Source organism: Prionailurus bengalensis, chromosome E2, assembly GCF_016509475.1.
Source record: "Prionailurus bengalensis isolate Pbe53 chromosome E2, Fcat_Pben_1.1_paternal_pri, whole genome shotgun sequence".
Lineage (NCBI taxonomy): Eukaryota > Metazoa > Chordata > Mammalia > Carnivora > Felidae > Prionailurus > Prionailurus bengalensis.
This window is the reverse complement of record NC_057352.1, coordinates 15633816-15646320: the sequence shown is the minus strand read 5'-3', so window position 1 is coordinate 15646320 and position 12505 is coordinate 15633816. Positions and strand designations below refer to the sequence as shown.

Sequence of the window (12505 nt, the reverse complement as noted above, 5' to 3'; positions counted from 1 at the left end):
TCAAAAAGTCAGATAATAACAAGTGTTGGCAAGGATGTGGAGAAATTGGAATGCTCATATGTTGCTGATGGGAATGTAAAATGATGAAGCCTCTTTGGAAAACAGCTTGGTAGTTCCTCAAACGATTGAACGTAGAGTTGCCATATGATCCAGCAGTTAGACACCTAGGTATATACCCAGGGGAATTGGAAACACGTTGGCGCAAAAGCTTACACATGAATGTTCGTAGCAGCATTATTCATAATAGCATAAGTAGGAGTGACCCAAATGTCCATCAACTTGAGAATGAATGGATAAACAAAATATGAGACATCCATAAAATAGAGTATTACTCAGACAAGAAGTGATGAAACACTCACTGATACAGGCTACAACGTGGGTTAACCTGGAAAGCACAATGAAAGAAGCCAGACACAAAGGTTACATACTGTATAATTCCATTTATATGAAATGTTCATAAAAGGCAAATGCATAGAGACAGAAAGTAGATTAGCAGTTGCCAGGAGCTAGCGGGGAAGGGGAGATAGGGAGTGCTCACAGTTTTGGGGTGATAAAAATGGTCTGGGATTAGATAGTGGTGATAATTGTACAGCCTCATGAATAAGTTAAAGCTCACTGATTTTTATACTTTAAAAGGGTGGGTTTTATGGTATGTGAATTACAACTCAGTTTTTAAAAATTGGCTCTCCAAACTGTGCACTTGATTAAAAAGAATACACGCATACCTATGATACAGCAACTCTGCTTCCATATTGCGTTAGTTATCTACTGCTGGGTAGCAAATTGCCTCAAAGCCTGGTGGCTGAAAACAATATTCATTGTCTTAAAAACTGAGAGAGAGAGAAAATAACAAAAACCAGAAGAGCTCACAGGTAATTCTAAGGTACAGCCAGGGTCGAGGACCTCTGGACTTCAAGGATCTCGGAAAGTGTGAAAAACCAGGTCTGATCATTATATTCCTTTGGTTTGGTAGTCGCGTGGCCAGGCTAAGGGAAGGGAGGTTTGGGGGAAGACCACTTTGTGTCGGCCGCCAGAGTGTAGCCAGCAATACTGGGGGTGTGTGGCTTCGCCCCTTTGGAACAGGAACTACACAGTAACGAATGGAACGTCTACTGATCACTTACTCTCCGCAGGCTGTGCGTATTGCCCTATTGAATGCTCACACCGTGCCTATTACCTTCATTTTACAAAGGAGGAAACTGAAGCTGAGGGAGATGACCTCTGTTTTCTAAGGCCTCGCACAGTAAGTGGCGTGGCGAGGCGAGGATTTGAACCCATGTTTGAGATTCGAGAGCCCTTGCTCTGGAGCACTGTGCCACTCTGTCCTCTCCTCAGCCTGCCTCGTAGCCTGCCCACCACTACCCACCGCCTAGGTCCCGCCCTTGAGCCAGGGTCTCTGCAAGTCCAGTGGCCTTGATGCCTGAGTGAATGAGGTTCCTGAGGGCTCGCTCCTGTCCTTCTGTTGGAGTGGCAAGCCGCGAGCAGCATCTTCTGTGGCTTGCGTGTGGAATATCTGTAGCCCCAGGATTTATTTTTGTGAACTTTTGAAAGCAAGCAGTCTTAGCCCTAAATCTTGGGACTCTCACCAGTACAAAATGGGATTAGAAACCATGAAGTCATAAATGACTAGACATGAGAGGCCCCAAACACATTCCATTCATTGTAGGATTTACTAAGGACCAACTGTGCAAGGCAGTGGGGTCCTGCGGCAAACAGGACTCGGCTCTCATAGAGATTCTGGTAGGCTTGGGAGGAAGACTGGTTCTGGACAAAGGACATAATTTCTGAGAGTAATGAGTACAATGAATATGACCTACCGGAGTAAAGTGATTGCATGGTGCAGATGTCAAGGGCAAGGAAGACCTGGGGTGATGTCATCTGAGGGAAGTCCTGAGTGATGAGAAATAACCGGCCCTGTAAAGACCTACAGGAAAGTTTTTGATGAGCGCTTATCGCGAGGTAGGAACTACACGCAAGTCAGTCTGTTGGAGCGACAGCGTGCTCGCTTTCTGGTGCTTTACAGGGTGACTGGCCGAGGCAGGAACGTTGGCTGCCGGGGAGGGGGTGTGGGGGAAAGCTGGTTTCTGGATGGACACGCAGGACCTTTGGAATGCTCACTACTCCACTCTGCGGTATTTATACCTCTCCTCCGACTGGGAAGTCAGAGCTTTTTTGTGTAGGCTGAGAAAAGTCCGAATAAGGCAGCGTCGGGCCAGGACATAAGCAACATTCCATATTTCCCTGTAATTGCTTTCGAATTAGGTGATGTCGTCATGGGGCAGGCACACACAGCATGCCTGCTCTGCCCCTGGCTGGCTATGGATTGAGTCCTGGGCGGGCAGCTCACTGTGTCCCCCGTGCTGCGAAACCACCAGCCTCAGTTTCCCGTGCTGGCGGGGCTGCATCCATCTACGTTGTGGCCACGTTATCATGACCAGTCCGTTATCTGTTCTCAGCCTGCTCCCTGGTTTCTGTCCCCTTCAGATCTGGTAAAGGCAGTGGGTCTTCAAAAATAGTACTCACACATACGATCTCAGAACCATCCAGAGGCTCACAGATCCCCTCGCTCCCTGGACGGTCCGTGTGGATGTTGCCAGGGTGATCGCCTTTTTGCCTGAGCCACTGGCAACCCAGATTCCCTTCGGCTGAGCTGTCGGGCCCTGAAAGGGCCTTTATGGTGGGAGCAGTTTCTGCTTTCAGGAACTGAAAAGATGCCCCGCTGGGGCTAGGTCTTGTCTGAAGCCTGGCGGTGGCCAGGCAGATGGGCGATAAGAAGGCTGGATGCCTGTCCTAGGAATAAATAGCCGTCCCTCCCTTGTGTCCAAGCCCCAGACACCCTTCCTGAGGACCCGTGGAAGCAGGAACCATGGGCAGCATCAGAGGCCACAGCAGGCAAGGTGGGAGTTCAGGAAGTGGGACGGCGCCCTCCCCCTCAAGGCAGCTGATGCCCCAGCGGAGCGGCAAACCCGACACGGTATTGCAGAGACGGGGTCTGAAAACTCCCGGCACCGTAGGGAGCCCTGTCTTGCCTCCGTGTACCCTGGGGGAGTTTGCCGTGACCAATTGCAGTCAGTCCTGGGCCTTGTGGGTCAGGCTGTCGGCCCGGGCTGTCCCGCGAAGGGGGTGGGCAGCGTACACGGTGGAAGGCAGGGGATGCGGTGTGAGGCAGCAAAGAGTTTTTCCTAAAATCGTGTGAAGCGTGGAGTCAATGGAATCCACATGTGAGCATCTGCCGCGTGAGTAGAAATAGTGCAGCCTTCGACCCTGGTCCGGGAGCCCTCTTTGCCGGGGCCGATCCTTGAAGCCAGTATGCTCGCCCCCGCCAAGGGACTGGGTTGAGCCTGCTTCCAGACCCAGACTGACTTTGCAAGAGACTCCCTTTATTCTGGGTTCAGTGGAATCCCAGCTCCCAACAGACATTTCCCTCCACACCACCCCCTTCAGTACTATGACCGTGTTTTGTAACAGGGAACGTGTTTTGTAACAGGAAGTCGTTGAGAAGAAGAGGGAAGGAAAGTTTTTTCAGCTGGGCAGCCTCATCCCACCAGGACCCTTTCCTCTCGCACTCACCATCACTGTGCCCACTGGAATGCCACTTGGTTGCTCTGTCTTAAGATGTTTGCTTCGGATTCAGTACTGCCCCAGAGTAGACAGGATTTACCTCTTTGGGTTGAAGGAAGGAGTCATTGATGAATGGCTCATTAAAGCCCCCTGCTGCCACATTCCCGGCTGCTTAGGTCACCTCCAGAACAATATCCATCATTCATTCACCCAGCCGCCCCACATCCTGGCCACTGGGAGGGGTCCTTGTGACACAGGAAGGACTTTATGGCCAGTGATGGCCTCCTCTCCCTCCCCCCACATACAGAGTGACAAAGCAGAAACCGCCCAGGGGCCCCTCTGAAGCTTGCCGTCCCCGGTGCACCACCGCACTGGGAGTGGTGACTGGGTCCCAAAGGAGCCAACAAGCTCCTCTTTCTCTTCTGCCGGCCCTCCCTCTCCCCCACTCACACCCTGTACTATTTTAGCAACCAGAGAAGAATCTTGAACAGGCTGCCAGTGTGCAGAGGCAAGTTCTAAAGCCTTTTCTCTGTGGTTTTTTTTTTTCACGTGTGTTCTCAAAGACAGACAAGTCCACATCCTTCCTTCCTCCCCAGATAGGCCGAGGGCTGGGCTCAGGCTCCCTTCTCACAATGGCAAGGACAGGCTGGGAGCAACAGGGCCACCACTGGCTTTGTTTTCGCTGCCTCACAGTGGGTCCAGGCCACCCTTGAAGAAGTAGGGGAGCTTTTGGAGGCATAGCTCTGCCTGCCCACCTCACTCTGTGAGCTCCCCTCCAGCTTGGGGGCTGAGGTGGGGCTGGGGCCTTCCTAACTCTGCTCTGCTGGCTCTGCTTTGCCAGGCGTACTTAGCGTCCCACTCAGGCCTTGTGGATGAGCGGCCGCCCCATGTTTGAAACTGTTGATGAGCTCTGTGACCTTGGGCAAGTCACTTACCCCTCCTCACCTCAGTTTCCTCATCTGTAAAATGGAGATGATAATTTACACGATCATGAGGTTGGAGGTTTTATTTATTTTTTTTTAATTTTTGAAAAAAAATTTTTTTTAACGTTTATTTATTTTTGAGACAGAGAGAGACAAAGCATAAATGGGGGAGGGTCAGAGAGAGGGAGACACAGAAGAGGTTGGAGGTTTTAAAGAGTCCCTATGTAGAAATGGTAGGAAGCAGTAATTAGCGATGATTGCATAATTACCTTTAGCATGCCCCCCCCCCCCCACCCCCCCCCCCCCCCCCCCCCCCCCCCCCCCCCCCCCCCCCACCCCCTCCCCCCCCCCCCCCCCCCCCCCCCCCCCCCCCCCCGCTCCGAATGTAAATTCTGCATCTGTTTCCTTCTTCCCATGCCCAGTGTCTAGTAGGGGTTCCAAGTTGGGAATCAACCAAGTAAATTCATTGAGCACCTGAAGACAGGGCCACTGTTCCGAGTCCGTGCTTACCATGAAAATGGCCTTAACAGTAAAGCCTAGCTGAGCTCGATGCTCTTTGTCTTTTCCTCCTCCCACAGGGTGCCAGTAGCTCTGGACAACCCCCCCCCCCCCAATAAAATAGAAACGCTGAGCTTGTCTTTCTCAGTCATGACAGTTAGTATCTCCAGCATGGCTCCTCTGTCTTTCTCCCACTGCCGAGTTTCTCTTGGAGGCTTTTTACTCTCTTTTTTCCTGGTCCTCACGCATTGACCCTTGCCCCCTTCAGCTCTGTCCTCAGCCAGCAGCAGCCAGTGTGACCTTTGGAAGGCCCCGTGAGGTAGGCCCCACCAGCCTCCTGGCACAGCTTGCTCTACCTTGTTCCCTCTTTTTCTCTCTCCAGCCTCCTGGAGGGCCTTTGCACATGCTGTTCTTGTTATCTGCACAGTCTCCCTTATTTTTTGTCTTCACTCATTCTCAGTCCTATCAGAGTGGGAGAATTACCTCGGAAACTACCCCGTGTCTGCCCCTACCTAGATCAGGAGCTTGCATGCTGAATGGTCTTTAGCTCCCTTTCTGGGGGCAGCGGGGAAGAGGGCAAATGCATGACACCTTGGAGTGGGGCCTCTGGGGCTCAGAGGACCTGGCTTTAAGTCCGGCTCTGTAACTTTGCAGGTTGCGTGACTCCCTGTGGTCAAGTCACAACACCTGTCCGACCCTCAGTTTCCTCATCTGTAAAATGAGCCCGTAGTGGCTCCTACCCCACAAGATAGTTATGCAGCTGGGAGAAATTAATACGTGACAAAGTGCCTAGAACAGTGCCCGGCACGTAGTGAGCTCTATAGAGGTGGCTGCTCCGGTCATTACTATTACTTTTCCTGCAGCTGTTATTTCTGTAGCTGAGCGGTCGCTTGATTACTGACATCCTCTCCCTGTTCAGACTGGGTGCTCCGTGAGAGTGCAGGCTGTGTCTGCTTTTGCTCACTCCTGTGTCCTCGACACAGGACCTGGCCTGGGGTCGACCCCCAGCAAATGCTTGTCAAGGGAATGGACGTGTTCCAACCCCACGGAAGCCTGGGGCATGCGGAGCAGTGGAACCTGTCAGCCGTTGGCTCAGCTGTTGGCTCTGTAGCTCAACGCTCTGAGAATTTTGCACAGCGGTGGGTGGTGTGGTGGGCACACGAGGCCTCTGTCTATTGAAACCACCCCTCCACACTGTCTACCCCACGCATCTTAGCCTAAACCGGTAGGGAGAGGAAGTGTCGAGTAGAGAGTCATTCTTGTGGCCAACTAGGAACAACCGAATGTTTAATGTCCCGTTCAAATCCCAGCTCCTCCTGCCCAGTCACTGCATAAAGAAGTGGTGGTCTGGGGTTGATTCGTTCCCTGAAGATGGCCTTGTGAGGGCCCGTTCTCCTCGTCTGTGAGCCTCGAGTGTCAGCACGTGCCCGTCATCTTCCAGAAGGAGAAAACAGCCACGCGGGGCATAGGGGTGGGAGGCCTGTCGGTGGGGTTTCCATTCTGTCTGTGGCCGGCTCAGGAGAGAGTTCTTCCTTCTCGCCGCCCAGGCCAGGCAAGCGGATACGCTTCCTAAGCACCTGCTCGGTATTCTGCTGAGGACGCTGCCTGCTTCCAGCTAGGGACACAGAAGTACAGGGCATAGTGACCGTTGACTTGAAAACAGGTCTTTTTTTGGACATACGTGTAATCCTGAGTGCTGACAGAATCTGTGCCAGGCACAGTCTGAAGTGATTAACTTGCATTATGTTGTTCGATCTTCATTTAAGAGAAGTTAACTGTTCCCACTTCATCATCGGATAACGTGAGGCTCATTGCTTATCCAGGGCTACCCTTCGGGCAGGTTGCCTCACCGGCAGAGGTCAGATTTGAACCCAGGTCCGTGTGAGCCCCAAGCCCCAGAGCTCTTACGTGCTCCCCAGAGAAGATGAGCAAAGGATGGGGTACACGTTTGTGAGAACAGATAGCCTGAACCCCACGAGGCGAGTTTTGTTCCTAGCCTCCACAGGAAGAGGGTTTCCTGCAATTTCATTTCCTCTCCAAACCATGGAGGTGGGGTAAGGGCCTTTGCAGAGAGGGAAGCAGCCACTGTGCATGCAGACAATTCATCTGGCATTAACTTTATGCCAGGTACTGTGTCGGGTGCTTTAAAGCCTCTCCCCCACTTAATCCTTGCAGCAGCTATGGGAGGTAGATTCTGGTGAGTCCATCCGACAGAAGGAAACTGAGGTGTAAGTAGGTCCGGGAGTTGGCATTGAGACCCAGACCTGTGCCCTTTGAGAGCACGTGGGCATAACCCAGACAGGCTGAGGTGATGAGGGCTGCCGTTTAGACACGTTTCTGGCCCTGCGTGCAGACCAGGGGCCTACATCTTGGCCCCAGCAGCACTGGAGCACTGGGGAGCTTGCCCTCTGGGAATCGCCCTGTTCTGTCCTCAGCCTTGGGATACGATCAGTCGCTTTGCCACTCACAGGTATCTTTCAGGTACGCGCACGGGCAGTGGCCGGCTTTCCTGGCCACTTCCTGCCCCAGCCCGGCCTGCTGCCGCCCACTGGTTTGTAGGATGGCTGAGTCGCGTCTCACTGCCCAGCACCGCAGCTGGCTGTGCCTCAGACATTACAAGGGCATGTGAGATGTGGGACGGAAGTCCTGCCCCCTTGGAGCTTGCACACGTGCAGGCAACCTCTAGTAACACACGGAATGACTAGAGAATGCTTTTGAGAGCTGCCGGGGGCTGCGTGGTGGCCAGGGCAGACAGGGGAAGGAGAGGATACTCTGGAAGCAGTGGCAGGATTTCAGGAAAGGAGGAGATCTGGGGAGGCACAGCGACGACCGGGGCCGTCATGTGCTCTGCGGGCTCCGCCATCGCGAATCCTCACGCTGACCGTGACTTGGGTGCTGTCCTCACCACCACGTTACAGACGGGGAGGCAGATATTAAGGAAGGTCGGGTGATGTTTCCATATGAGTAGTGTAACCAGCAGTCTGGCTCTGGTTTGTCTGAATTCAGAGCTGTATAGAGGGGGTTGGGGAATGAGGCAGAGAAGGCACATTCCTGCTTCCTCAGTGTGAGCACCTGCTTGGTGGCCAGAGTTCAGGCATGTGCGGAGGCAGAGGACAACACCCAACTGTAAGAGCTCGAGAGAAAGGTGCTATGTTACCTGTGCAGAGGAGGGAGCATCCGAGTCAGAATCGGGTCGGGGTGAGCCAGTCGGTGTGGACGTCTCAGAGGAGCTGCGCTTCAGGCTGATCTTGAGGGATCAGCAGGTGCCAGTTTAGGAGAGGCGGAGGCAGGGTACAGGCACCCTTACTGAGGGGACAGCTCCACACAGGATGGGGTCTGTGTCCCCCGTGCAGAGGAACTCTTCACATCCACCGTTTGGGTTTGGAAGGAAACCTCATGCCCATCCTCGCTGCACGGCGTGTTGATTAGGCGGCTCCTTTGTCTGGGAGGGGCCTAGTGTTGCGTCTGAATGAGCAGGAGTGGTGACAGTTGTCAAAACACATGGTGCTCCGCCAGAGGCTCCTTGGAAGCCCCTTGCCCCCCACGTGGCCTCTGCCTGCGCCTGGGCACGGAGCGTGTGCTTGTACGCTCCTGGCCCTCCGCCCACATCCATGCTGGCCACTGCAGATGGAGGTGGCAGGGCGGGGTGCGGGTTACGGGGTTCTGTGAGAAACAGAAGCATGGCATTTTTCCCAGACCCTGCTGTGGGAGGCTAATTGGGCCGGTTTCCCCAGAAGGTGTCTAGACGCGTCCACCTTTAACTGATGTGACGCGCTTCCTGGGGGCTGATGTCCGGTGACATGCCTGGCCAGCGGGGCCTGAGTGGCTGGTGCCCTGTGCTGGGTGTTCTGGAGTTGGGATTTGGGATTTGGGTTGTTGTTTGTGGCCCTCTGTACCCGAATGCATCCTTTCATGTCCCGGCATCTGTGTGCCCTGTGTTTCAGACACTTCCTCAGATATGGCTGTCTAACTCTGGTGGGGGGGTGCCTACCTCCACTTGCCTTCCAGCCTCCTTAAGCTCCCCTAAGGTTTGGAAGGGTGGGATGTGGAATGTCCTCCAAGGAATAGAGGCTTGCGCAGGGCTCAGAGGCTCTGTGCTCCCGGCCTTTTAGGAGAGGCGCTTGCTGCCAGGCCGTCCAAAACTCCAAGAGAGACTGACTTGAAGGAAACCTTACATTTACAGCAGGCTTTTTTTTCCCATCTGCTTTCCTGTCTCAGGTCATCTCTGTGCCGGCAATGGCTCCTACCTGAGAGGGAAGGAAGCCAGCACCGGCTAGGACCTGTGGTCTCATCTGCCTGCTCGGGTCGGGGGAGGTAGTGAAGGGCTCTGTGTGTCTGTCCCAAAGAATGTAAGAGCGGGGACCCTGTGTCTCGTTTCCATACCCGGGGTCTGGCGCTGAGTCACATTTGCGTGACTGGGTTCTAGTCTATGCTGTGCCACGTATCATCCAGACAATCGTGCGGTGGGTCTGCTAACTACCCTGAGCCTCGGTTTCCTCAGATTGACTTGCCTGGGTTGCTTAAGGATCAGAAACAGTGTATAGGAAGGCCCCGTGGTGGCCACTGTTGTCCCAGGGTCAGGGTGGTGGCCCAGCCCTTTTGTTAGAAGGCCCCAACAGTCACACTGACCCTCCAGGCCTCTCTCTCATGCTTCCCCAGACGTTCACAGCCTGGTGCAACTCCCACCTGAGGAAGGCTGGCACACAGATCGAGAACATCGACGAGGACTTTCGAGACGGGCTCAAGCTCATGCTCCTTCTGGAGGTCATTTCAGGTGAGTCTCCTGTGCAACGCAGCACACCCCACACCTGGAACAGGTGCCCTGTCCCACGTCCCGGGGACTCGGCCCACCCCAGCTGTCGCGAAGCTGCTGGGAAGAGACTGAGGCTTTGAGCGACTGCACTGCAGCGCATCCAGGCCCTGGCCTGTGGGGGGAGGGCGGGCCAGAGTGCCATGGCGGCCAGTTCTGGAGGGCAGTAGGGACATGAAAGTTTCCCTTTCTCCCCCTCTTTCTCGGGGCGTGGCTCTCAGGTGAGCGGTTACCTAAGCCGGAGCGGGGCAAGATGAGAGTGCACAAAATCAACAATGTGAACAAAGCCCTGGACTTCATCGCCAGCAAAGGAGTCAAGCTGGTCTCCATCGGAGCAGAAGGTGAGCGGGGATGGGACAGCTCGGTCCCTGACTTGCAGGCTCAGAGCTTCAACCTCTGTACTCCAAGCAGGAGTTGTGTGGGTGGCAGAGAGAGCACTTGGTGGGGTGTAAAGCCCCGGTATATACCCCAGTAGTGACCACAGTGACTGCCCTCGATGTGATCATTGGGTCCCCAAGCTCCTCCTCCCTTCCACCCACAGAATAATCTAACACTCGGGAATCCAGTGCCCCCAGTTATGTAGGGCAGGCCTCTTCTACAGGGCAGGAATGACTTTGTCCTGGACCCTGGACACCCTCACTGGCCCTTGTGCTGGGCCTCAGAAACACTGACAGTCACATCACCTGGCGTCCCTGTGCCTGGAGCACCTTTGCCCTTTGGCCCTGCCTGGTATCTGGAGATCTCAGGGGAGAAGGACTTTCGAGGCCCGGTGTCAGGGCTCTGGGGTGGGGAGTGCAGGTCCGAAGGTCAGTAACCAGACTTTTCTGGCTGTAGGACCTGAGGGAGTTTGGCCCCTGACTGGATACCCAGGACCCTCTGTGCCCCATGGGGACACCCAATACTGCGATTCTTCGTTCTAGACCTTTCCACTAGAGCAACAACACGCTGCCCTCCAGCAGCCAGCTCGTCTCGAGCTCACGGGCGCTTTTGGAGACGAGGCGAGGCCTGATGGAGCCCAGAAGCTCCCTGTCAGCTTGCACTCACAGTTCAGCTCATTAGAGCAGGATTTCCTACACCCTGACATCCATGTTGTCCCAGCTTCTAGAAAAACAAAGAAAACTAATTGCTGTTAATGACAGGGCTCTGAGAGGTTGGCCAAGACTTGAGGCCAGAGTGTGCGTACTGAGTTCCAGGGCTCTGCCCCGGCTGGGACCTCTTGGGGAGGCATGCCAAGCGTCACATGCCACAGTTGAGGTGGTTGGTGTTTGTTTAAAAAACAGCAAAACCCCCAAAATCAGTCGGCCTTCAGATTTTCTGTCCTTGCATGGATCTTTCCTCCTGGCTCCACTCCAGCCTCCTGCTTCCACAGCTGCACTTATTTTGCTCAAATGCTAGCCTGTAAATACAGAAGGGGTTAGAGGAGAGACCGGGTGGCATGCATCAGTCTTCATTTGGAGAAAAACTCCATCTAAAAATGTTCTGCGTTCACGCCCGGATTGGTTCACTCCCAGTCCCTGTGACCGCTGGGCCCCGGGAGAAAGCTGGAAAGCAGCTACTAGAGGTGCCCCGAGGGCTTCAGAATACCTGAGAGCCCCAGCCCCTGCCCTGCCTCCCATCGCCCTACCCTCCGCATGGTCTGGGCCGTAGCCAAAACATGACTGTCTTGTGGGGGCACAGCTCTGGGTCCGGGAAGCATCTGGTGCATGTGTCATGAGAGAATCCGTCTTCCTCCTCATGGGAGCTCTCTGAGCCCTCCATGATCAGCTTCCTTGTGCAGCCGGCTGGGTGTGGGAGCTCCAGCCGCCTGTCCAGACTGCGTACGTTCCCCTGCTGTGGAGTGCCTGGCACTTGGGAGGAACGCAGCATAGGTTTCCTGACTGGATATCTGCCCTTGCCCCAGGCTGGAGAGACTCTGCCTGGTTTCCTTGTATGGGGTTCTTAGCCCTGGGAAAGGGCCCGGCAGACATTGTGTCCTTCCGTCCTTCCCCTGCCTCTGGGCAGTGGACTGTGCTTATTTTCTTATCCTGACACTCTCAAGACGAAAACCACCCTCTGCCATCAACCTGTGGCTTCTAGGGGGCGGAGGGAGGTTCTCCTCCGTTGTGGCTGATGGGCCCCACCCTTTCCTCTCGAGTGTGTCCTTGGGGAAGGCCTGGCCCTGTCCCCTGGGTGATCACTCTACCTCCTTTCCAAATCAAGCCCACCCTGGAGTTTTCTGTTCTCGAGGGTCTGTGAGCAAGGTCTCTCTTCCTGCACCTGCCGTGCTGAGACGTTGGGGGGGGAAGGCATTTAGAGGGCTGCAGAGGCACATCTGGCTGGCAGACTCAGGGTTGAGGCCACTTGCACTTCTCTTGCCCAGCAGTAGACACATGGCGCCCTGAGTGTCGCCAAGATGATTTTTCTGTAAGCTACCGAAGCTGAAGACCATGTGGTACAGACCTTTGAGGCAACTGCCAGAAGTTTGAGAGTAGTTGTTCGGTTAGTGAAGAAAGCATGTACCTTCCCGGCCGGGCCTGGGGGCCGCTCTCCCTGTCCTGCAGCATCCTGTCTTTCACAAGGGCCGAGGCCAGGTACTGAGGGGCGATCTCAAAGGCAGGCAGTGAACAAGTAAATCAGCACATACGTGGTTACAAATGATGGTTAGCATGTGAGGGGCAGAGCAGGGTGCCGGCGAGAGAGGGGCACTGGGCGGGCACCTTCAGATTGGTGGTTG

The 12505-nt window shown here is 54.5% G+C and overlaps 1 protein-coding gene across 6 annotated transcripts in view; it reads left to right on the top strand.

Moving 5' to 3' along the window:
* The window catches only part of ACTN4 (actinin alpha 4), a 71028-nt gene that overhangs the window by 34458 nt on the left and 24065 nt on the right, over positions 1 to 12505 (top strand). For all 6 annotated transcript variants that reach the window (XM_043598999.1, XM_043598996.1, XM_043598997.1 and 3 more), the window contains exons 2-3: positions 9642 to 9756; positions 10014 to 10133. In XM_043598999.1, coding sequence (XP_043454934.1) covers positions 9642 to 9756; positions 10014 to 10133 — 235 coding nt within the window. The remainder of the gene's footprint in view (positions 1 to 9641; positions 9757 to 10013; positions 10134 to 12505) is intronic.